This window comes from Staurois parvus, unplaced genomic scaffold (genome assembly GCF_062004578.1).
Source record: "Staurois parvus isolate SC_StPar_1 unplaced genomic scaffold, SC_StPar_1.0 ptg000393l, whole genome shotgun sequence".
Taxonomy (NCBI): domain Eukaryota; kingdom Metazoa; phylum Chordata; class Amphibia; order Anura; family Ranidae; genus Staurois; species Staurois parvus.
This window is the reverse complement of record NW_028318189.1, coordinates 222,096-249,566: the sequence shown is the minus strand read 5'-3', so window position 1 is coordinate 249,566 and position 27,471 is coordinate 222,096. Positions and strand designations below refer to the sequence as shown.

Sequence of the window (27,471 nt, the reverse complement as noted above, 5' to 3'; positions counted from 1 at the left end):
TTACCATCTGAGGACCTACCTAAATTATCCAATTAAATTGTATCTAGTCAGGCAGGCCTTTACACTACATAGTTTTTGGTAGATCTATATTTGTCCACTGAGCTTGACTAAATATGGGCATGTGTTCATATAAGGGCACTGAAGTCACCATCTTCCCACCCCCTTGGTAATGTTTGTGTGCTGTAGGATGAGAAATGACCCACTGGAGTGAAAAAGTGCAACTTGGAAGTTCGGATAGAGATGGGTTTGATGAATGTCCAAGCTCTTCTCTGAACTTCATAACCCATTCATTATGCTTTAGGAAAAACCATTTACTGGTTCATGATAGGAGAGCAGCGGGAGTGGGCTGCACAAATATATAGTTTTCCTAAATGTTTCCTTGTATAACGGTTGGAGTCGTGCTGACTCCATGAACCACAGGGTTATTTATTGCAAAGAGCAAATCTAAACTGCAGTGTAAAGTAATACCACATAGAAACCATTCAGGTGATATATTATTGATGTCAGGTGAATGCTGATGGTTTGAGTTACTGCACTTTTCTAATTTCCTTAGGGCTCATCCACACCATGTCCATTGAGCTGCAGTGAGCTATATTGATAAATTCAGGCTGAACACAAATTAAACAACTGTTTTCTGTGTGACTTGCTCATACCATATATTTTGTATTTATTACAGGTAATTGTATAGTGCTGTCAATTTATGCAGTGCTTTACATACATTCAGCATCAGTCCCTAACCCTCAAGGGGCATACAATCTAAAGTCCCTAACTTACATTCACAAATGTACTAGGTACAATATAGACAGGATCCAATTAACCTCCCAGCTCTTGGAGTGTGGGAGGGAAGCAGAGTACCCAGAGGAATCCCACACAGGAACAGGGAGAACATGCAAACTCCAGGCAGGTGGTGCCATGGTTGGGATTCAAAACGACAACCCTAATACTGCCAGGTGGAAGTTCTAACCATTTAGCCACTGTGCTGCCCATAGATGCGTGTCTTTTTTTTTACACAACACACAAAAATGCATGTCAGTGTGAGTTAATGTGATGCACATATCATAGAAAAAAAGTTAGAATTTTGAACTTTACATTGGCCTGTACAGGAAGAATGCATGTAAAAATGTAGTTCAGTATGAAGTAAAATGCAGTGCAGTGCGTTACAAATTGCTTGTGAACATGTATGCATTTTATGCACATTGCGATGTGAATGAGCCCCTATTAAATAGGTCTGTCGTTTTTTTTACATATATTTTATTGCCATGTTAGTAATTTGGATAAATGAATAAGATATTGAGAAACATTTTATTCTCAGTCTTTATTGTGAACAATATAATATACTGTTGCTTTTTAATGTGTGCATTCCTACTCGCTAAAACATGTGTGTCATGGTTCCCCATAGTAATGATAGTGAAGGGAATTTACTAAATCTGAAGCATGCAGAATCAGCAGCAACTGTGCATGACAACCAAACAAAAACCAAACATTTATACTCACGTAGGCTGTCCCCTCAGTTCTGCAGTGAGAACTGAGTGATCAAACACTGATGATTGCTCAGTTCTCTCCTTCGTTCTGAGCAGATAGCAATAACTATCAGTTGCCGGCCCTCTGCTTTGCCCCTCCAGCGCTCACTGGAGCACCAAGCGGGGCAGGGAACAGCTGGCTCAGTCCCCCAGCGGCGCAGCTGAGCCAGTTGCCGGTCCAAGCTTCTGGGCGGATACTGACTATATGGTTGGGATCTTTTCAAAGGCTTAACTGGCTGAGTGACGTCTGCAGACAGCAGACTTTAGCCTGCTGTTGGTTTAAAATGGGTCACAGGAGTACAGAACGAACTGCACTCCTGTGACCTACAGGAGAAAAATAGCCAAAATAGCTTTGACTATTCTTTTCCTTTAACTTTAGCACAGTGGCTAAATGGTTAGCACTTCCGCCTAACAGTACTAGGGTCATTGGTTCAAATTCCAACCACAGCACCACCTGCCTGGAGTTTGCATGTTCTCCCTGTGCCTACGTGGGTTTCCTCCAGGACATGCTGGTAGGTTAATTGGCTCCTGTTTAAATTGGCCCTAGTATGTGTATGTATGAATGTAAGTTAGGGACCTTAGATTGTACACCCCTTGAGGGTTAGGGACTGATGTGAATGTACAATATATATGTAAAGCTCTGTGTAAATTGACAGCGTTATAGAAGTTCCTGAAATAAAGAAGCTGATTGGTTAGTATACTAATTTTGTGAATAAATACTTTTAACCCTATTCACTCCAATGTATAAAGTCAAAAACATTAAAAAACAAAAGTTATTAAGCATCAAAACACGTCAGTGCACAAAGGAAACATAGATTGATGCAGGACAGCACACCTGACTAATGCTACAAAAAACACACATCTGCACACATGCATAGATTTAAAAAGGCCCTGAATCACAGCTAGTATTTTTCAAACAAAAGGATTTGCAGTGATGCTGACTGGTGCATCAACAGCATAAACAGTTGAGTTTTTGAAGCCATTACAATATGCTGTTAGGCAGAATTGATTCCAGCCATTTTTTCTAAGTGGATTAGACAATTGGAATTATTGACTGAGCACATTGTATGAAATGGATAATAAATTGCACATCTTTTATTTAGCAGAAAGACTTGGCACAGATTCATAAATCTGGAAACTTTCAGTCCATGTGCAAGCACAGTTTCTGGACCAAATACTTTATATGCTGTTAGAGTCTTTATTGACAGTTTATAAATGAGCAGGAAGGTTGTTTCTCCCTTGGTAGCACTTGTCATTGCACTGTAGAGATGTATGCAGGACCTAACTTCATATAAATGTACACTTACTGTGTAAATGTTAAAGAATAAGTTCACTTTTGGAACATGTTACATGTTCCACCTGAAACAGCTCTGTAAGTTAGGCTATCCCTGTGCCCTCCTCTTCTGTAAAAGTGTTTTCAGTGTTTGATAGAGCCCGATTACCGGCTCATCCTCCTCAAGTGTTAGTTCTACAGCTGAGGGTGGGAGGGGAGGCATTTGCACCATGTTACCCCCTAAATACAGGTATAAAATGTAACATGGTGCAAAAGGTGAACTTAGCATTCAAATTCTATATACATTTTCCCACCCCTGCTCTCTTTGTCACATATTCTGCATTACATGGTGTTAGTTAGGTGGTGCAGTTACAGGACAGAGTCTCTGCATTGGGCATGGTGCCATGTCCATAGATTATCCTTGATAGAATGTGTATACACAGGCCTTACCTACAGTTAGTTATTTGATACCACAACAAACTTCATTTCCATTACATTATTTGCCAGGATTATAGGTATGTTTAGGAAACTGAATGAGTAACCTTTACTACCTCTTCTACCCCATATTGTGCTACTGTGGCCTGAACTGAAAAATATGTAGAATTAGATATTTATTTTTTCTTGCCATCTCATTTTAAAATTATAATACCTTTTCTCCAGGTTATATGCACATCAGTAAAATGGAAACATTTTAGTGGTACACCACACAGACACAATTTTGATAAAGTCATACTACATTTACCAATCACCCAGAAGGTCATAAAGTCACTCTTCATAAAGAACTAACGCAGTGCATTTTCATGGGATTTCAATTGTTCAGAGCTTTATCCTGCTAATTCAATTATTCAGCCCTTCCTGAACAAATGTGAAAGCAGTTCTGTGTAGCAGGAAAATGTATGAGCCAGCAGGCAAACCATCTATTTCACTAATGGTACAAGCATTTTTTGAAAAAAAAAACAACTTTGCTCTGCTTGTTAATAAATATGTTTGTTTAAAGTTTTCGAACAAGCAGCATGTGCATTTTATAGTTATGTCTCTTGAGAATGCTTCATTTACAGGTATTCATTTATCACTAGATTATTGTAGCTCATATTATGAAAATCTATAATTTAATTTAAAGCAGATAATTGCACTGAGATCAGACAAGTTCTCTTGGGAAGAAATGTCTCATGTTGTAACTTCTGTATATAATTGGTGTAGCAGTTTAGTAGCAATCACTGACACCACAGTAAGAATGTTTTTCTATTATATTCCTGTGAAGGACCATGTAACTGATCCATAGAAATTGATTCAAGGGGTTTATTTGTAAAGAGTTGCAGGTTCACCCAGATATCATCAGATATCATCATGCATTTCCCAATGCGTAATTTGCTGAGTTATAAATTGAAATTTGCTTCCCTTACTCCCATGTTAAATGCTTCAACAGTACCAGAAAGTGCCAAAGCCTTTTTTAATTTAAACAGCACTACATGGTATACAGGTATGTGGAGGCACCACTTTATACCGGTCAGCAGCTGTTTTCGTTGGTTTTTGTTAAAGTGGCAGTGGTAGAGGTTTGGATTTTGAGTCAGTTGATGATGGAGTGGATATTTTGGTTGGGGTAAAAGGATAGGATTTAAAATGTAAGGTGGTAATTAAAATATAGGGATTAGTTCAAGGTTTGAGGTTAGACTAGGGGAAAAGGGCTTTTTTTAGCCTAGGTTGACAGTAGAGTGGTGCGGTAAATCCCATGTGATTTGCACAGGAACCTCACTGCATTCCCGTACAAATCACATGCGATTTGTATGCGGTGTGATTAGAGCCATACATTTTGTATGGCTCTAATCACACCACACCCAAAACGTGGTCCGCACTAGAATCAAATCGCATCGGTATTCACACCTATGCAATCCGATTCTGCACATCGCACCGTGTTTTGCAGACTGATGTTGGGGTTTTGTTAACTTAACATACACACCCGCATCGGTTCCTATCAACGGGGTGCAATTGTGATGCGGTGCAGAAATGCGCACTGAAAACACTGCAAATTCCACACCGCATCAGTGTGAAACAACACTGAGGGATTAGGTTAAATCCTCATGCACACTGGATGTTTTTACAGCGGCTGTTTTTGGCTTTTGACATTTTTTTCTAAAGCTAGTAAATCCCCCAGCATGTTATCCTATGTGTCCATGCACACATAGACTGTAATCGACGTTTTTTGGCAGGGACGTTTTTTGGCTGGAAAAAAAAAACAGAACTAGTGGGTTTCCAGAGGAGTTTTTTCAGCTGTAAAAACGCTCTAACGCTGAAAAACACGGCAAAACATGGTAAAACATGATAAAATGGTGCAAACCGGCATTTGTGGACTTTTTGGTCAAAAAAAGCTGAAAAATGCAGGAAAACACAGCTAATCGTAGCAAAACGCCACTAAACGCTAATGCAGAAATGCTAAAAAACATGACTTTACACAGCTAACGTTACCAACATTATCAAAATGCCCCGTGTGCATGAGGACTAAGAGTTCAGGTAGTATGTTTAGTGTTGGACACTAATTATGTTAGCGGCACTAAGGAGAGCTTTTTCTATTGTCCTTGGTGCTGAAAAAACAACTATACTGAGCAAATCCAGCAATTTCTGATAGATACACTGACAACTATTTATACCTGTTGCACACTGTTTGAACATTTTCCACAGTCACCTGGTAACAATAATATATACTGACAAATTTGACTATGAATGCCAATCTGTAATAGATGCCTTGGTTTAGGAAGTCCATGTTCTATGCTGTGGGTTTAGGTGCCAGTGTGCTAATCTTCTGGAATTCCAGTTACAGTGCCAGATATTGATGGCAAAGAAACAGTTTAGCACACTCCCTTAAAGTGGTTATTTTTTTCTTTAAAATAACAAACACATCATACGTACCTGCTCTGTGTAATGGTTTTGCACAGAGCAGCCCTGATTCTCCTCTTCATGGGTCCCTCTGCCAGCGTTTCTGGTCCCTTACCCCCACTGAGTGCCCCTAATGCAAGCTGCTTACTCTGGAGCACTTAGGCGTGCTCGCTCCTGAGCTGCCTCTGTGTGTCTATGGGACACACAATGCATTTCTCAATCCCACCTCCGCTCCTTCCTCACTGGCTGTGATTAACAGTTGCGGGAGCCATCTCAGCCAATGAGAGGAGAGAGATCCAGGAGAGCCTTGCCTCTTGTGCACATTGCTGGACTGGGATCAGGCTCAGGTAAGTATTTGTGGGGGCTCCACACTGGAGGTTTTTTATACCTTTATGCATAGAACATATGAAGGTAAAAAACCTTCAGCCTTCACAACCACTTTAATAGACATTATTTTGCTCCACTTAGGAGCTACTACATTGTTTTCACCGACATCGCCATCAGTAGTAGAATCAATAGCATTCCTAGATCCATCAGTCTTATTGTTATCTTCAAAAGAGAAAAGAAAGGATAAGCCCTTGTCCATACTAATGATCTATCTCTCATTTGGTTTGACTTGCTGCCTCCTAAAGGGGTCTTGTGCAAAATCACCATCTACAAAGGTAGTTTGTGTCCTCTAATCCCAAAACAATGCAGTTACAAGCAGGTTACATTAAAATAAATGAGATAAAGCAAAAACAAAGCGCGATATAGTAATGTCAGAAGGCAGTATGCATGCTGGAATGTTTTACACTTACACAAATGAGGTCCTTGTTAGTCTAATTTGCGATACCACACAAGGGCAGAAGCTCCTGTCTTTTTAAAAGCCAATGGATCTAAAACAAGCACTATTGTAAGTTTGGATCTGTTTATTTCCCATATTGTTATCACAGGCAGGCATTGTTAACTAAGTGTGAAGAAAACTTTTACCTTAGTACATATTTGGCACTGCAGTGGTATACATAAAAATCAGAATATTCACTGAACATAATTATATTGCATTGACTTGCTTCTCTCAATGATGAACTAACTAGCTGGAAACTAGATTTAGATTATTGTAAATGGTTTATTCACAGATCTAACTGATCAACATCATTATTTTACAGCTGTATTGTGCTTTATGTTGAGTGCCCTTGGAGTGACTGCTGGTGCTCACCGCCTCTGGAGTCACAGATCCTACAAAGCCAGACTTCCCCTGAGGATGCTTCTGGCAGTTTCAAATACTATGGCATTTCAGGTAAACATTTTATATGCTCACTGTGCAGAAAATTGGAGGATGAAGAACCTACTACAGTAGAATAAAAGTATCTTGGGGCCTTGGGTTAATATTTGTTTTCCTAAAATAAAAAAAGATGTTATACTTGCCTGCTCTGTGCAATGATATTGCACTGGGTGGTCTCTTACATTCTCTTTTGGTATCCCCCACCAGTATTGTCTGCTCTTCTTTCTCTTTCAAGGTGACCTCATACCAAACCATGTGCTATAGGAGCACCCATTCAGGCGCACTCCTGAGCTGGGCTGTGTGCATACATAGACACACACAGTGTGGCTCAGCCACACATCTTGCTCCTTCCTCACAAGATTTGACTGAGAGCAACTGTAGTCTATGGCCCCCACTGCTATCAGTGTGCCCTGTGAGACCAGGAAGAGAGAACAGCGATACTACAGATGGACACAGCACTGGATCGATGTTAGTTAAGTGTTTGAGGGGGAGACAGGTAGTGGAACGATTTTTACCTTTATGCAGAGAATGCATTAAGATAAAAAACCTTTTGACTTTAGAACCAGTTTAAGCTTTATAACAGTTTGTAACATCTACAATATTTTGACTCATGTGTGACCACTGCTGCCACTCATGAAGATATCATCATGGGAAATTGTTTGCTACTCCGAATGCATGTGGTCAGTCCATATAAACAATACATACCTGTGACTTATTTGTGAATGTGTCCATAGCAGGCCTGGATTGGCTGTCTACCAGTTGCCAGCAGAAATGGTTAGATAGCTAATATAAACTCAGGAATCTAGTTCATGCTTGGAAAAATATAAATAACATATATATCTATATATATATTCCCAAAAATACATTAACAAATGTGTAAGGGTTGGAAACAACATTAAATTCCTAGTAGTTCCAATAAAAAGGTTGGTTGTAAACGTTTGATTCTTTAAGAAAAAAAAAAATAGCAAACATGTTATATGTACCTGGTCTGTGCAGTGGTTTTGCATAGAGCAGCCCTGATCCTTCTCTTCTTGGGTCCACTGCTTGTGCTCATGGAGCCTCCAATGGCTCCTGCTTCTGTGTCTAAGCCAATGAGCAGGGTGAGAGCCTCCGCTCTCCTGCATAGTGCTGGATCAAGATTGGGCTCAGGTAAATATAAGGGGGGCTGGGAGGAGTTGCATACTGAAGGATTCTTACCTTAATGCAGAGAATGCATTAAGGCAAAAAGCCTTCACCCTTTACAACCACTTTAAATTAGCAAAATGGATGTAAAGAAAACAGGCAGTCTACAAAACTGCAAAACTGCTACAAAGAGTAAAACAATTATCAAAAGAAAACAAAATAGAGGTTTCTGTGTATTTATTTCCAAATGTACTGTTTCCAGCTAAACATTTTTCTAATGGAGGTATAAAAATGCACTACACACACACAGGAGGTTTTCTTCACCCCCGCCCCTCAATATAAAATGTTTACAGACTGCATGCAAAGAACATCAAAACGCACTGCAGTGTATAAAACATTCACTTAAAAACAAAAGGGCAAAAGTGAGAAGGGCCCTAAGTAAGTACTAAGTAAATAAAACAACATCCTCTCTAAATACTTTAAAAAGGTTCTGGTAAATAAAGTTACATTTTTTTTCCTTTGTTTTAGAATGACATATATGAATGGGCACGAGACCACCGGGCACATCACAAATACTCTGAAACAAATGCAGACCCTCATAATGCAATGAGAGGCTTCTTTTTTGCCCATATTGGTTGGCTTCTTATGCGAAAACACCCAGATGTTATAGAAAAGGGAAAAAAGCTTGATTTAAGTGACCTCCATGCAGACACAGTGGTGATGTTTCAGAGAAGGTGAGTTATTCCTAAGATGTGACTCAGACATTGATATATGTATATTTTGCAGTGGCAGTGTCTTTAGACAATCTATGTTCATTATAATCACTGTTAGTTGTTCTGACACATTCGTAAAGATGCAAACATTATTTATTATATAGTAAACCATTACAGTTGCAATGTTCTTTCATTCTCAATCCCAACTACCATAAAAACAAATGAAGCAGAACACAGCTACAGTTCAGAAATGGCCTTGTTCTAGCATCATCAGCACTATCAGCCTTGTTTTATTTTTGCAAAGTGAAAAAGGGAATCTATACTTGTCACAGCACAAGGGGAACTAACAAAGGCTGCACACTTCTACCTTTGTTGTATTCCTACTCTTCTCTGATCTGCTGATGGGCTCCTGAGGAAGACCTGAACTTCTGAGTATGGGTATACATGTACCCAGCATTCTATAATGCAGTGCTCAGTGTCTGATAGACTTGTTGCAAGGTCTGAGCACTGTCACATGGGGCAAGGAAGTGTGCCTACCTCTAGGCACATGATGACTTTAAAAAATGCATTACCTGCATAGTATTTTGGGTGGACTTTAGGGTCACGGTAAAGGTAGAATTAGAGACCTTGTGATGAGTTCCTGGTAATTTAACCTTAAAGCATATGTTTAGGCAAAATTTTAAAAAATGCAGTATGTCTCTATAATAAATGCAGTGGGTTTTTTTAAAGACAAAACATCAGGAAATGTGCAAGCACAGAAATTGCTGATCCTGCTAGAATTCCAGTGTGCCCCTAACTTCCTGTATTGAACTGACAACGCTGCTTCTGCTGCGCTGAAATCTCGATGCATGAGTCTCCTCTGCTAGACCACAAAGTGTCTCCTACTTATGTTATGAAAATTAAGTGAAGTTTTCTGTAGCCTAGGAGTATAATCATTCTACATTCTCCTGTTTATTTACCAACAGCTATGTAGTGCAAGGGCCTACCTTATTAACTAATCAATTTATATACAGTCAGTTGTGCAATTGTACTACATAGTTGTTGGTTAATTTAAATGAGAATGTACAATCAGATTGTAAAGTGCATGACATGGTAAGAATTTAAAGCAGGAAGTATTTAAAACCTGAAAATCACATGAAAATGACAGTAACACGTTGCAAAAATAACTGACTCAACATCCACTCCTATAGATAAAGATAACAGCCTAAGGCGCCATCCTCACTAGCATTTTTTTTTTAGCTCAAAAAACACTGGATAAAAAAACACTGGTAATAGCATTTTTTAGTAGTGTTTAGAGCGTTAGCATTTTACTAGTGTTTTTACAGTACAAAAAACTAGAAATAACTGTTAGGAGCATTTCAGTAATGTTTAGCATTCAGGGGTTTTTATTCTGTTGGAAAAACTCTCCCAAAATCTCTAAAAAAAAAATGTTTCTGCTCCTAAACGCTGAAGCTTGAAAAACGCTACTAGCCTAAAATAGTGTGCATGGACACATATGATAACACTCTTTAGTTTCGAGGAGAAGAAAAAAATGCTGATAACATCTTTTAGGAGCTTAAAAAAACGCTTGTGTGCATGGAGCCTTAAAGTGCAACTTTAGTCATAACTTAAGTCCTGCTAGATCATTTCAGGCTGGCACCTTTTGCAGGTATAGCTATGTAAAACATTAAAAATAAGTGCCTATACAGTTTAGAATCCAGTAATACACTGGCTCACCCTGCTCTGCATATGTTCAGTTGCCCCATATTTTTAAACACTGTGCCGAATTTGTAGAGGCCAGTTCGCTGACATCCCAAAGATTTACTGGGACTCTGGGCATTAGCAAAATGGCCACCTCCAGCAAGAAGCAATGCTGGATGCAATTTACAGCACACACAATTTTGGTAGCATAATTATTAATGTGAAATGGATGTTTCATGCTAAATAACATTTTTTTTATCAAGTTGTCATGGGTAAAATTCTGCTTTAAGCTGCCCATATATTAGTTAGTTTTTTTCATTGAACCAGCGGGTTAGATAAAAAAAATATGACCTGATTCTTTAATCCACACATTCAAGGTGGATTGGAGAATTCTCCCAGCTGAGGTATTGTAGTCTGATAGCAGCAAGGCTTCCCTGCCATCTGAATACACTGCTCGGGTCTGCAGTCTGTAGTTTGCAGCACTGATTGATAAGCTAAAATCCAACAGAGCGGCTGTGCAAAAGTTGATTGGGTGATTGAATTCTTCTGTGCAACCTCCCTGCCCATAAATGGATCAAGGTTCGTCCAGACCCTGCTGAACCGGCAGAATTTTGATCCATGTGTGGCCAGCTTTACTGGGACTGGGACTTTATTAGGGTATGAGGCTGAAATTTGATCCTTGCCTTCAGCAGAGCTAACAAGCCAAAATGCTTAGACTTTTGCTCGTGTATACAGTAGTACTGGAGGGATCATGGAGCAGCAGAGTGAGAAGAAATCCATATCTGAAACATGCTTTAAATTTGCCATACTCTAGCAAATATATTATCTTACATTTTAGCCATTATTTCACACTGGCACCACTATGTATTAATTTCTCATCTACTTTTTGTACCAGGCATTACAAGAAACTCATTCTACTGATGTGCTTTGTGGTTCCCACTGTGGTCCCTTGGTATTTCTGGGGTGAATCTTTTTACATTTCATTATACGTACCCTGTCTATTGCGCTATGCTTTGGTGCTTAATGCGACATGGCTTGTGAACAGTGCAGCTCATATGTATGGAAACCGACCATATGACAAGAACATCAACCCAAGGGAGAATAAACTTGTTGCTATAGGAGCAATTGGTATGTATTTATTGTCAACGATGATTATAAAGCTTTATTACATTTATAAATTAAATAAACATTGAATTAAAATGCAATTCTGACAATATGTTACCCAACACTATACATAGTATAGCACAGCATTTACTCATTTGTTAGTTTCATTGAAAATATGTACTGTAAATACATACACTTATGCATAAGGGACAGGATCTTACAAGGTGAAAGTGATGTGGTAAACTTCACAAGACAAATTCACATACCTCAGTGATCTCCATAAAATAGGTGTATCTGCTACATGAGGCTGTATCATGACCTGCCTTTACCATCATGTAGGCATGGAGCTACTTTACATAAGACTAAAGAGTCACAGCAAACAGCAGTTCTCTCTAAGCCCACCATAGGATTTGTTGAATTTAATCCCTATAATGTGTAATTTCTGACCAAAAATACTGACATTTGTAAATATTAATACTCAAAAAAATCTAAATTGTTGATTTCAAATGTAATGATATTTTATGTTATACACAGACAAACCTACTGTATATATGGAGTCAGACCAGAAATAATATATTCAATCTTTGGATGGCAGTCTGCATTTCAACTGCTTTATACTGTAAAAATAAATTCATACTTTATACATGACACTGTGCTGCTACTAAGGCAGGTCATAGACGAGTTGAAAACCAATCGTTCTGTCAATCAAAAAATGAATATGGCACATATGATTGTGCTATAATTTGTTTTGTTTTTTTAAACAAAATCCAGCATGTTGGATCAGGCACTTTTGACCTGGCACACTAATGATGCCAAAAAAGAATGACCAAGAACTTTTGTTTGGTTTTAGACTCATTCATTGTCTGCTTTAAATGTAACAAAATGCTGTTATTGTTGTTATCAGATTACTGCTTACTTCTCTGTGTTTCTTTGGAGAACAGACCAAACTTGTAATTTCATTCCATTCAATCCATGGCCTTGGTTCCCAGACCTTGTTTGCTTAGTTATCAGTTCCTGTATCACTTGTTCCTCTAATCTCTATTGCTATACAGTAGCCATACAAATCCAAAGTAGTTGTTGATTTTATTTATCTCTGTACAAACATTTCCATTCTAGGCTGCTCATTCACACTGGATGCATTTTTTCAATGCAATCAAAATGCATTGGTCACAGAAAAAGTACACTGTTTAGAGGGGATTTTTCATGTCAGACTGCTATATTGCAGTGCATTAAAAAAAAGTCATGCATCTTTTTTGGTGCATTAAAGTATAACTAACGGCAATTTTGTTTGTTTTGGATAGAGTGTAGAGGAAATAGAACACTTGTCAGGCTTTTAACGCTGCCTGTACCCCTGTTACGGAGATTCACTCATTCTATTTGTCCTGTATACCGTTATCACCGAGAGCGAAAGTGAAAGAATTGTGGATTGTCAGAACAGGAATATAGGAAACATTTCCAATGAAGATTTCCTAAGATTTGAGGGTTTTCCTCTGATTTCTCATTTTGGCTGTGTGAAAAAAAAGGTTTTACCATTAGTTCTACTTTAGCTTACATTTTGCCTTTCAAGTCAAATTAATTGTGAGCCTAAAACCCATTGTAATACTTGAAAGTTGTTGCGAAATAGCCTAGAGGGCTATGAAAAACAAAGATATCCTGCAAACCAAATAACTAGAGAAAGATGTGAAAAGCAAAAGTAGGCAAAGAGATGGTTATTTTTCTTTCTCTCTTAAAACAGTTTTTACCATCAAATGAAATGTTTTACACTGCTATCCCTAACAGCCAGGAGGGCAGACCATCTGGGAGGGGTGGTGAGGGTAGTGCAGGAAAGCCTAGACAGCTGGAGGTAGTAGGGGATTCTATAGTCAGAGGAACTGATAATAATTTGTCGCCAGGATCGCCTAAACCGTATGGTTTGTTGTCTCCCTGGTGCCAGGGTTCGGCATGTGGTGGACCGGGTTGATAAATTACTGGGAGGGGCTGGGCATGACCCAGCTGTCTTGGTTCATGTTGGAACCAATGACAAAATACATGGAAGGTGGAGGCTCCTTAAGAATCAATTTAAAGAACTAGGCTGCAAGTTGAAGGGAAGGACCTCCAAGGTGATAGTCTCTGAAATATTACCTGTGCCATGCGCAACTCAGGAAAGACAGGAGGAGATTAGAGAACTCAATGCATGGTTGAAGACCTGGTGTAAGAGGGAAGGATTTGGGTTTCTAGAGCACTGGGCTGACATTTCATTGGGGTGCAACCTATACGCTAGAGATGGTCTGCACCTAAATGGAAGGGGGTCTGCTGTGCTGGGTGAGAGGTTTATGGGAAGGCTGGAGGAGAATTTAAACTAGGATCGAGGGGGGAGGGAGAATTAGATTATAACGGAGTAGACAGATCAGACAAGGGTCAGTACTTATTAGTGGAATGGGGAAAGATGAGGGGAAGGCTATGGCAGTTGATAAGAAGGTTCCCATATTACAAACAACCAGTGGAATTGGTACCATTTGTATGAAAATAAAAAAATATGCAAAATACGTGTGAACAAGGTGTCAATGCATGTTTGTTCACCAATGCCAGAAGTCTGCCAAGCAAAATAGGTGAGTTTGGAAGCTTTGGTGCATGAAGAGAACTATGATTTAATTGGTATTGCTGAATCTTGGCTTCATTCTTCACATGACTGGGCCATTAATATTCCTGGCTATGTTCTCTTTTGGAGAGACAGGGTAAATAGGAAAGGTGGTGGTGTCTGTCTCTATGTGTGAAGTGATCTCAGAGTGAGTGTGAAAGAGGACCTAGTTGATGGAGAGTGTGATGAGGCTGAAGTATTATGGGTGGAACTGATGATGGGGTGCGTACTACAAAGGTAATCATTGGAGTTTGTTATAGGCTTCCAAGTGTTAATGAGGAGGTGGAGACTCAGCTCCTTGCACAGATTGAAAGGGTTGCAAGGGCTGGGACAGTGATAATAATGGGGGTTTTAACTACCCAGAAATTGACTGGAGTAATGGTACTGTAGGAACAGTTAAAGAGCAAACATTTTCAACCTACTACAGGACAGTTTTATGGTACAAATCATAAAAGCCCCTCCTAGGAATGATGCTCTACTGGACCTGGTAATTTCAAACCATGCAGAGCTTATTACGAATGTCCATATAAAAGAACATCTGGGTAGTAGTGATCATAACATGATTTAATTTATTGTTAGCTGTAAACAGCGAGCACTTACTGGATAAATAAAAATGCTCAATTTCAAGAGAGCTAATTTTCCAAGGCTGAGAGCTGCTCTCCAAGACTTAGACTGGGAGGGAATATTGGCATCAATGAACACAACACAGAAATGGGAGTTCGTCAAAAAGACTGTATGTGAACACGCTGCAAAATATATTCCCATGGGCAACAAGTTTAAAAGGCTAAAAATCCAACCTATGTGGCTTACGGCCAAAGTTAAAAAAGCTATAGATAATAAGAAAAGAGCTTTTATTAAATATAAAAATGAAGGAACGCTATCATCGTTTAAACATTACAAAGAATATAACAGAATATGCAAAAAGTAAATAAAGGCCGCAAAAATTGAAAATGAACAAAAGATTGCAAAAGAGAACAGGACGAACCCCAATAAATTCTTCAAATATATTAATAGTAAAAAGGTCCTTTACAAAATAATCTAGAGTGGATGACTGGGGACAAAGACAAGGCACATTTATTAAATACCTTCTTCAGCTCTGTGTATACAAAGGAGCATGGGGGAGCTCTTTTCCATAATGAGCATGGAATTGACAAAGCTCCAGATGATCCACATTGGCTCACAATTGATATGATCCAAAAATATTTAGACATTATAAAGGTGAATAAAACACCTGGACCGGATGGCATACACCCACGGGTCTTTAAAGAATTGAACTCTGTCATTTCAAAACCATTGTTTCTAGTTTGTAGGGACTCTAATGACTGGCATAGTACCATTGGATTAGTGTAAGGCCAATGTGGTGCCAATATTTAATAAGGGGTCAAAATCTTTACCAAGTAATTATAGACCTGTTAGTTTAACTTCTATAGATGGAAAGATAATGGAGAGTTTAATAAAAGACCGCATAGATGAGTTCTTGCTGGAAAAAAATATTTTAAGCAACATACAGCATGGATTCATGAAAGCCAGAAGTTGTCAAACAAATCTGATTTCTTATTATGAGGGGGGTGAGCAAAACCTTGGACAGAGGGGTGGCGGTGGACATGGTATACTTGGATTGTGCAAAAGTGTTTGACAGAGTTCCCCACACATGGCTAATGTGTAAGGTAAAGTCTATGGGCTTGGAAACATTTGTATGTAAATGGATAGAAAACTGGCTAAAAGATCGTATTCAGAGAGTAGTGGTTAATGATTCATACTCTGAATGGTCTAGGATTGTTAGTGGTGTACCCTAAGGTTCAGTGTTGGGACCCTTACTTTTTAATATATTTATAAACAATATAGGGTCTGATATTAAAAATCCCATTTCAGTCTTTGCAGATGACACCAAGCTGTGCAGTGAAATAACGTCCTTACAGGATGTCTTCAACTTACAAGCCGACCTCAATGCACTGTTTAATTGGGCAACTATGTCGCTAATGAGGTTTAATGTTGATAAATGTAAAGTTATGCACTTGGGGGCTAAGAATATGCATGCATCATACATACTAGGGGGAGTACAGCTCGGGGAATCAATGGTGGAGAAGGATCTGGGGGTTCTGGTAGACCACAAGTTTAATAATGGCATGCAATGCCAAGATGCAGTTTCTAAAGCGAGCAAAATCCTCTCTTGTATTAAAAGAGGTATAGACTCCAGAGAGAGAAATATCATTTTACCCCTGTACAAATCATTAGTAACACCTCATCTGGAATATGCAGTTCAGTTTTGGGCACCAATTCACAAAAAGAACATTGGGGAACTGGAGAAAGTACAAAGAAGGGCAACCAAACTGATAAGAGGCATGGAGGAGCTCAGCTATGAGGAAAGATTAGAGGAACTGAATTTATTCTCTTGAGAAGGGGGATATGATCAACATGTATAAATACATCAGTGGTTCACATAGTGAACTTGGTGTAGAGCTATTCATCCTGAGGTCATCACAGAGGACAAGGGGGCACCCTTTACGTCTGGAGGAAAAGAAATTTAATCTCCAAACACGGAAAGGTTTCTTCACTGTGAGAGCTGTGAAAATGTGGAGTAGACTCCATCAAGAGTTGGTTCTGGCCAGCTCAGTGGATTGCTTCAAAAAAGTCCTTAGATACACAGAATATAACTGGATACTAACATGTATAGGTAAAGTTGATCCGATTTCCTCTCGAGGGATCAGGAAGGAATTTTTTTCCCAGCAGGAGCAAATTGGACCATGCTTTGCTGGCTTTTTTTTTTCCTTCCTCTGAATCAACTGTGGGTGTAGGATTATAACTTTTTTTTTTTTTTTTTTTTTTTTAATGGTTGAGCTGGATGGACTTTTGTCTTTTTTCAGCCAGACTAACTCTGGTTTTGAATCATTATTATATATTTAAAGAATAACAACCAGCTGCCTTATGTAAATACATGAATGTGATCTGAGTATGGTGCGTATGTAGCACTAGCAGCTCCAAAGGGACCCACAGAAGACTGCGTTCATTTGGTACTTATGAATTTGACAGGTTTCTGACAACTATTCAGCTGTCCAAAGTGCACTAATGACTGTAGAATCATATAAGATGAAAACTTTAACAGACAGACCATAGGCATCTACATAGAGAAATAGGTGTAGCACTGTGGTTTACATTCTTTGTATGGCCATAGATAGGTATGCCTGTAAAGGTGAGATCAGGGAGGAATCATCTCTTGGTGCTTTGTGTTACTGCTGCCTAATGTGAAAAGGTGCCAAAGAAATTTTCTCACAAAAAATTATGTCTGGTAAGAGCTTAGCTGGATCATGCAGCATCTGGGCACAGCACAAGTCCAAAGACATTTGGATGCAGACAGATGTAGAAAAGGATCATTCACTTGTCAGTGGGGAAATAGAGAACAAATGCTCACAGGGATTTTCCAACACATACATCTCTTTGTATGATGAGTACTTCTGACAGGTTCTGTATGTAGATACCGATGATCTTATAGCAGCGGTTCTCAACCTGTGGGTCGTGACCCCTTTGGGGGTCGAACGACCATTTCATAGGGGTCGCCTAAGACCATCGGAAATTACATATTTCCGATGGTCTTAGGAACCGAGACACAGCTCCTCTATCCATCTCCAGGCGATGTGTGGGTGGGATGACATGCCGCCCCTGTCATCTGGCCACACCCCCGAGATCACTCAACAGCTCCGCCCCCTCACCGGTGATTGGCCGCCGGAACTGTAGCTCAGGAGAGGCACACAGGCGGCCAATCACCGGCGAGGAGCTTGGAGAGGAGGAGCCGAGCGGCAGTGTGAAGATCAAAGAAGATTGAGTGAGGGAGCTGCCGGAGCGAGTGAAGAGGAGAGCGGCCAGAGAAGGAAGAAAGCTGACCGGTAAGTGTCTGTACCATGCAGATGGTGCTGCTGCAGCCAGGTATGCTGGCTGTAGATGGGAGAGGGAGGGAGCGAGCCCAGGCTAGGGTGAGCAAGGTAAGTATCATTGGTGTCGGTGGGAGGAATAGCGCCCCATCATTGGTGTCACTAATACCAATGATGGGGCACTATTTTCCCCTATTGACACCAACGATGGGGCACTATTCCTCCCCCCACTGACACCAACGATGGGGCACTATTCCTCCCCCCACTGACACCAACGATGGAACACTATTGCTGCCCCCACTGACACCAACGATGGGGCACTATGCCTCCCCTCACTGACACCAACGATGGGGCACTATTCCTCCCCCCACTGACACCAACGATGGGGCACTATTCCTCCCCCCACTGACACCAACGATGGGGCACTATTCCTCCCCCCACTGACACCAACGATGGGACACTATTGCTGCCCCCACTGACACCAACGATGGGGCACTATTCCTCCCCCCACTGACACCAACGATGGGGCACTATTCCTCCCCCCACTGACACCAACGATGGGGCACGATTCCTCCCCCAACTGACACCAATGATGGGGCACTATCCCCCCCCCACTGACACCAATGATGGGGCACTAACCCCCCTCTACTGACGCCAATGATTGGGCACTATTCCCCCCCACACTGACACCAATGATGGGGCATTATTCCCCGTCCCCACACACTGACATCAATGATGGGGCACTATTGCTCCCACACTGACACCAATGATGGGGCACTATTTCTCCCACTGATACCAATGATGGGGCACTATTCCTCCCAATGACACCAACGATGTGGCACTATTCCTCCCACTGATACCAATGATGGGACACTATTTCTCCCACTGATACCAACGATGGGGCACTATTCCTCCCACTGATACCAAAGATGGGACACTATTCCTCCCACTGACATCAGTGATGTGGCACTACTCCTCCCACTGACACCAGTGATGTGGCACTACTCCTCCCACTGATACCAATGATGAGACACTGTTCTTCCCACTGATACCAATGATGGGACACTATTCCTCCCACTGACATCAGTGATGTAGCACTACTCCCACTGACACCAATGATGTGGCACTACTCCCACTGACACCAATGATGTGGCACTGCTCCTCCCACTGACACCAATGATGTGGCACTGCTCCTCCCACTGACACCAATGATGTGGCACTACTCCTCCCACTGCAAATTTATAGTTATGAAGTAGCAACAAAAATAATTTTATGGTTGGGGGTCACCACAACATGAGGAACTGTATTAAAGGGTCGCGGCATTAGGAGTGGTTGAGAACCACTGTCTTATAGGCTTCATGCACATAGTGGTGAGAGGCTGGAGATCTGTCCAGCATGAAATTCAGGCCGTTCTCCCATGCCCAGGGAACTACAGATTCTGCACAAAGCCTGCCATGCAAGTGAATGAATGTATGTGGCTGTATTCTTATAATCGCTGATGTTTCTGGTCTTACACTATAGTGAATGCTCTTTGTACATCTTTCGTGCAGACACAGATGTACTGCCGGCCTAATTTACTACAGATATAAATGATCATTTTGGCGACACATATCTATGACACACTAACCGTATCATACGTAGCTAAGACTAACAGCATCTCGTGCATTTATGTGGAAGAAGTGTAATACGTAATCTAAAATAAAGCAACAATGACATACATGTACAGTATATGTAAATGCAATTTTGTGTAAAATGACCTAGTATATAAAATTATAGCTCCAATGATTCTAAATTCTGAATACTATTTTTCATCTTCCTCTAGGTGAAGGCTTTCATAATTATCATCACACATTCCCTTATGACTATTCTAGCAGTGAGTTTGGAATCAAATACAATCTCACTACATGCTTTATAGATCTAATGTGCTACTTGGGCCTTGCCAGTGACCGCAAGAGAGTCTCCAAAGATACTATCAAAGCTCGACAGCAGCGTACTGGGGATGGAAGCCATAGGAGTGGCTGAATACTGGGAAAAGAATGACCATTCTCAATATAGTTAACAAACAAAAACAAAAATAGATCAAGGATGAATATGATTACTTTAACATGATCCAGCACAGTGTTCTTTTAACAATGTACTTAAAGTAATTATAACTCCACCTTGAAGTTTTAGCATTCAGACCATTTCTTCTATTTGTTATATGTACTATTTCTTTATTAGGCTTTTGTATTTTGTTATTAGTTAAATTGTGTTTTATTGGTTGATATTTTGCCAAGCATTCACTTTCTTAAAGTTAGTGTAAATTCTTGACCTAATTCCATGAGATCTCTACTTGCTGTAAACTTTGTCTTGAACACTGACCACAACTCCAGCTCTCTCTTTCTCTTAAGTTATCTCATTGACAGCTCTCAGGCTTTCTGCAACAAGAATGAAATCAAATAGTGGACAACTTACAAGTGCCATTTTTTAACAATTTGTACATACGGAAAAAACAGCTAGATGAGTTTTGTATCTATTTCATTTACTCTTGTATAAAAGTGGTTTCTAGGTGTTCCTTTGCTGTCTTGCAACTGTTTGCCCTACCACTGATTCTAGATTAGGTGCAGTGTTAGGTTGCAGACTTTGTGACAAACGCTTCAAGTGAGTTGTGGCAGTATGCATATTAAAGATTGCTTAGACTATTAATGTGCGCATAAAGGTTCCACTCAACTGATTCAAATGGAAAAGTATAATAGTAGAGAGGTCAAGAAAGTAGGTTACTGAGTTGGCTTCCTCAGTAGAAATTTGTTGCCTCATTTTATGATTGCAAAAAGGATTCTATATTCAAAAACATTTAGGCTAATGCATTACTCTGTTTTATCCAAAACCACCAGCCTAGAGATGGTCATTCTGTGGCCTTGTAATGGCTTACAATGTTACTGTTTTGCTGAGCATGATAGAAACCTTGGATTTTCAGCATTGATCTAAACATTTACTATTGTAGAGGGGCAGTTTAGAAATGTATCATTGAGAGAGACACAGGTCCTTCCAATAATAGTATGTAATGTTTCATTTCCTTTATAATACATTGTTAAGGAAAACATAGAAGCCAGATTTTGATACTTTGATCATCCCAGTTAGCTGTGCCAACTTGTTCAGTAGATAGCATCATTTCTAGAAATTAGTGCATTGATGGGCATGGCTTGAAAATCCACCCTTTTGTATTTTATGATGTTTACTGTCAATCTTCAGTTAATAATGTAAAATATGTTGTCTGTTTAGAATATTTATAACTAGGATTTCTGTAGCAGTAAAAGCTAGTTGACATCCAAGTACTTAACTGCTTACAAGATACAAATAATACTTATAATATTTATCAGTTGAATGCACTTATTAGATTCATACCTGCCTAATTGTAGGAGAATAACGCTATTTCAGTTTTTTTAAAACAAAAAGCACTTAAATGGGCCAAAAAGGGTTTGCATTATGATATTCTTAAATTAGTACATGTTTACATCTCAACCAAGGATTATCCTGAAAGATAGAGCAGGTCATTAGTTGTCTAATGCTGTAAAGGGTGCTATACAACTGAGCAGGTTATACTTTAGAATAGAACAAAAATTATTTCCCAAAATTTACTATAGCAGATAGCTGTTTGATGCTAAGGGCTGAAATGTACCATTAAACATTGTGGGTCCATACATATGGGCAACATAAATTAAATGGTGGATTTTCCCTGCATGACTTTTTTTTTTATGATCCTCTAGAAAGTATAATATTTAGGTTTTTTTGTGTATAGTGGACAAGCCCAGAAGATTGGGGCTTTAGTGCAAACAACTATGCCTAAAGGCTTTAGACATCCATGCAGCAAAGAAGTAAGACAAAAAAATTTACTAAAGTTTGGTTTAAGAAAACTGAAACAAATGTTGTGTTATGTTTTATTTCTTATCTTGATGGTTACTGGTCCTGCATACATAGATAATTTAAATAACATCCTGCTGAAGTGCAATGGTTAGAGCTTTTCAATAGAGGTTTGTTTTCCCCTTTGGAATATGACAGTATACTAAGACTATCTTCTGTCAATGTTGTATAGCATGTCTGATTTATTGTATTATTTGATAAGATGCTTATTAGAAATGGAAGGGGGTCCCATCAAAAAACCTGACAGTATCAGGCCTTCTGTACAATACTGCTACATATATTGCAGCATGCATGGTTAGTTTGGGAATCCAGCTTAAGCCTCCAATAAGAGAAAAACAAACTGAACATATGTTATCTAGTCATCAGTAACAAACTAATGTAATGTAAAATAGTAACATGAAAAATAATGTAACCAGTTCCAGCATTGCATGGATAGATTATTCTAGCTGTCCATCCATAGATAAAGTCTGTATTTGTATTTTAAATATGAGCTAAGAAGTTCTGCTTTCTAATTCATTTTCTATAGTACAATTTCTCTCCCTGGTAATATTACCATGCAGGCAGTTATGTCTTTTTTTCATTGCAGCACCTAATTGGTATAGGTTATAAAATGTAATCAAATAAATAAATGAATTACATTAATGTAATATTAATGTAATGTGGAGTACTTGAAATGTAGCCAAATGTGTGGTAAAGAGCTTAATCTTATAAACCTATTCCTTAAAAACCTTTGCTGTTCACTTGGTTGGATTGCAAATCTGAAACTTGATTCTCCAATTTATAGAATCATCTCAGTGTTATATAGAAATGTATGTGCACTTCTGTTGCTTTATTGTTGCAAGCAAATTCTAATAAATTATTTTTGTAAATTTGTTGGCTTTTAGCATGCTGCAGTCTCCCACTATAAGGGAAAAATAACTGTGTATGTATACACTTCTATTGATCAGCCTTTAGCAATCCCTTTTGACTTTACACTGTAAAGTACTAATTTTCTGATGTTGTATGTTTGCTCTTCCAGCCTTCTGATGCAGTTTGGAAGCATCAATTCCAGTCTCTAGAGACTGGAGGTTAGATCCTTTTTGGTCATCTAAAATCAAATATGTGACACTTTTTTGAACCTTGAGCTTGCCTGACAAATATGGTGCTGTATTTAAATACACACTATGTTTTTATTATTGCCTTTTTTGCATCAATTTATGACTAGACTAGCTTTGTAGTAAGTACGGCCACAATGGATTGGCCTAGTAGTAAGCTTGTTTAAATGTAGGCTGGTGCATTGAATTTTTACCAAAGTGTAATTTCCCTTGGCTTTCATAGACAATTCATATTTTTATGAACACAAGCACTTAGGCATAAAGCACTTATTCAATACGTTAATTTTCCTGGAGCGAATCTCTACCTTAAAGAGACATATCCCCTATGAGCCTAAACAATTTCAAAAGAAACAAGTTTAGGGCTGAGAATTAATGGTCAGATAAAAAATGTATAACTCAATGAAAGGAAAGGGGATGATGACTTTTCAAGGGTGGCATTGCTGTTAAATTGCAGACTTTTACAGGAATCAAGGAACCATCTTGGTCTCAGACAGTGTGTATGTATGATGTGCATTTATTAAGCACACGTTTAAAGAGGCCCTTATCCTTGTAGTAGAGGTTGTTCTTAAAGGCACTTAAATTAGACCAGACTTAGTGTTAGTCGGACTTGTGTTTTTGCTCTGTCAGTGGCCTACTGTGCAGGCTTCATCCAGTTAAAGAATTTAAACCAAGTGAGGCTACAGCTGTTCCTCAGCTGACAAAGGCTACCCATTTCTACAGTGCTTTGCAGCTTCTTCCAGGATAAAATGCTGCACGATGCAAATATTACTATGATGCTAAAGCCCATGACTTTAGCACCATCCTCTGCATTAATATACTCTTGAGTGCTGGGTCCCAAGGTGGGCCGGGGGGTGATATGATGCCCTGCACTCCAGGAAATGGGATGAATGGTACTGGGCATCATTCAACCTGAAAGAGAACCAGCGCTAGATGAGAGATTGAGTGAGTCTGTGGTGGTCAGTCTTGAGAGCAGATAGATTTTTGTTTTTAACAATTAGTGGACTATTTTTTAAAATAAAGTAGACTTGGGCTGTACTTATCAAGGTGCTATAATCTTTCTGGCATTAAGTGTGGCCATCAGTAGACATAATGCAGCTGTGTGAATTTAGTCTATTTATTTTTCACATACCTGTCTGAGCAAACTGTTTTCTTCCCCATATAATGGAATATCTAATATCAGTACTACAGATAGCTTTTGTGGGTCAGTCCAGTATTCTTAAGAGTGTAGTCTAGCCTATCTCTAGAAATTAGCACTTTGCCTAGTAAATGTGCAGGTTGTCCTGTCATACATATAGGTTGGGCCCATGTGATTGGCTGTGTACTTTTGGGGGATTTTTTTACTGAAAAGCTCACATTGGTATGTCATTTGCAAAATACTTGAATTGGAAAATATCCTCATTGTACAGGTCTTGGATCCTGTGAAGTCTTTCAGGCAGCAGGGCAGAGCAAAAAACAGGAATTCAGGTTAAATTTACTGTAGCCAGACCAGTGAAAGACGACATCTTCCTGCCTCTAATTAATTACTATACAATATAAACCTTTGCACTGCCTCATATAAATGTAACTCAAGCCCACACTTTGTAATAGAGTGCAGAAGGATTGGAACATCTGTTGGCTTTTATTGCACGTTTCAGTCCCTATTTGGGAGATTTCCCATTTTGGTGACCCTGTTATTGGAATACAAAATGAGAGAAATCTTCCACAACAAGGATAGACCACAGTTAAACCTAATATAGGTTCTACACCATCCCCACTCTATTCAAACGTGCAAAAAGTTTGTCTTGGAGTCATCTGTTGCACTGTCAAATGAACTCAAGTGAAAAGGATTAGACAAAAAAGGATGAGGGGCTCTGAAAGGTAAATCTGGCTTATCTATGTGCCCCATTTAATCTATTTTCTGGGAGTTCTCCTGTAAAAAACATTTAATACTAATACAATTTGTGATTGAGGTGCCTTCTCTGCAATGCCACATAACGAACCAGATTTGTTTTCTAATGGGCCTTGAAGTCTATGCTAATGCACAAATTTGGCAAGTGTCAGTGTGGACTTGCAGAAGAGTTCATGTAAGAGATTGTGTGTATGAGTGTAGGGTTTTAAACTGTGTTTCTTAACTTATGGCCAAACAGGAACTTTTTCCAGATAGCTTTGCTTGATTCTAGCAGACAGAGAATAATTGGCCATCAAAGTTATGGAACTTACATTTGAAGTAGATGTGTTAGGTTTTGGTTCTGATGTTTAATCTGTTTAGCAATGGTAGGTTAAAATTAAGGTAAAATGTATACTCATAGTTAGACTAAGTATGTAACATTCTGTGTGGATTGCTGCTCAAGTCCCTACTACTGGTTGCTCAAAATACAGTAAGCTTCATAGCTAAAATAAAAACAAATTCATAAATCTGTATTTGCTATAAGCTACAAACTGAGTTTAACACTAGTCAGCCTTATTGGTTGTTCAAAGCATAACCCTTATCTGATTCAGCAAATCATACCTTTGGTGTACAGATTTAGAGCTCATACAATAAAAATATGCTAAAAAGTATCTCAACAATTGCAGATGTGTTTCCATCAATAAACTGTGAGTAAAGGGAATTTGATAACGACACAATACATTAAAGTCAGGGACTTTTTATTGAGACAGCAACAAGCAACATTTCTTTGAACATACAAATTCTTTTAAGGATGTTTGTTTTCTCTTTATTGATCATTTCATTATAGTATATTGTCTTGTGATTTTGTTGGAGAAACCATAGTTAGAGTGTTTGTCTGGGTCTCTCAGCTTTGGACTAGAAATAAAGAGGTCTGTGGGTGCAAATATATATACTGATTGCATTGTAAAGCTCGAAAAAAAGACCTACACAGAGAAACACTAGGGAACAAGAATGAAATTGGCACCCAAGTAAACCTGACTTTGAAATGTAATGTTAATTGTATGTATACTGTTCCAACAAAACTGTTAAACTGTGTGACAGAAAGTAACATTTTCTATTAATAAAAATTGTTAAGATGAGTTTTTGTGTGTTTTTTTTCTATACTGCAACTGTGCTTGGAAAAGCTAGATCATACAGAAACACTAATTCTATGGGGTTGATTACTAAAGGCAAATAAGCTGTTCACTTTGAAAGAGCATTTTCCTTTATCTTAGTAAATGAGGTGAAGCTTTGCTGATTCCCATCAGGTGTAAAAATAAATATTGTTTTTTTTATTATTATTTTATTTGCACCTGACTGGGAATATTTTTCAATAGTAAATTTCCACTACATTCAATAATCTAAAAAAAATCCTTGCAAAGTGACAGCTACCTTGAACAGTCTATTTGCCAACAGTAAATCAAATTTGTTTCAGCTTCTTAAAATAGCAAGAAAACGTATTGTGTTAAAAATAGATATAGATAGGCCAGGCACTGTGATTACAGGTTTAAATGGGCAGCATGTAATGCACACTGCGTGTTGCTGACTGTTGGTACTGCTCCAATCAATGTCAGAATGGTGAAGTATCTCCACTTAGGGCCACCAGCCCAACATATTTTATTAGTAATGGCCCAAGGGGAAAATGCCATTAAGCCCAGCTTTCTTCTGCAAGCAGTGTGGATAATCATAGTTGCAAGAAAACTCTACACTGAAACTATTTACCCTAACAGAGGTGTTTATGAGGAAATGGTCACAAATTAATATGTAATTGGTTCATATAGAAAATTGAGAAGCTCTACACGGTAAAGTGTATCTAAGCCCCAAGCCAAAAATGTAATATATTGCAGATTACTAGTCCTTCGTGTGGTGTCAGCATTCATTTTCTTTTTTCAAGCTTCTACTTTATTTTCACCTGGTAGTTCTGCAAATAACCCACTTCCTGTTCCTAGGTATATTCTTGACTGCTCCACAGGAGGGAGCAATGGTTGTCACCCTAGGCTACTCTCCTGATATTATCTACAAACATGTCCTTATTTCTTCATCTTTATTACATGGGGGGTACGGCAATTGTTAGATTACAAAATATAGTTTGGAAAGAAGATATTCTTAGGTGAAGTGACAAAGACACTGCATTTCTGGCAAAAAAAGAAACCTAGGGCAGTCAGCACATCTAAGGACTGTAAGCTGCAATATACTGCATTTTGTTCTTGGGTTTAGTTATCCTTTAAATTCACCAGAAAAAATGCAAGGGTATCCCGGCTGGCTGAAAGAAAAGAGGATGAATCTCAAGCTTTAAAAGGGTTCTTTACTGTGAGAGCTGTAAAAATTCATAATGGCCTGAAGAAGGAGCATGCATGCTCTGAACGTGCGTCACGCCCCCTGTCTGTCTCGAGGTCTGGGAATGACATCACCAGCTGTCAGTGTTGGATACACGCCAACCAGGGAGCCCTGGGATCCACCAGAGCAGCCCAGACAAGCGGTCCTTCCTCACAGTGGCCAGAGGAAAACCCAACAGTGGGATTTTACATGCTTGCTACTATTTCT

At 39.1% G+C, this 27,471-nt stretch overlaps 1 protein-coding gene across 2 annotated transcripts in view; it reads left to right on the top strand.

The window, feature by feature from the left end:
• The window catches only part of LOC149455473 (acyl-CoA desaturase-like), a 57,089-nt gene extending 31,062 nt beyond the window's left edge, over window positions 1–26,027 (top strand). For both annotated transcript variants that reach the window (XM_089686195.1, XM_089686194.1), the window contains exons 3-6: window positions 6,810–6,940; window positions 8,576–8,781; window positions 11,336–11,568; window positions 19,850–26,027. In XM_089686195.1, coding sequence (XP_089542321.1) covers window positions 6,810–6,940; window positions 8,576–8,781; window positions 11,336–11,568; window positions 19,850–20,049 — 770 coding nt within the window. In that variant the 3' untranslated portion in view covers window positions 20,050–26,027. The remainder of the gene's footprint in view (window positions 1–6,809; window positions 6,941–8,575; window positions 8,782–11,335; window positions 11,569–19,849) is intronic.
• The last annotated feature ends 1,444 nt before the right edge of the window (window positions 26,028–27,471 follow it).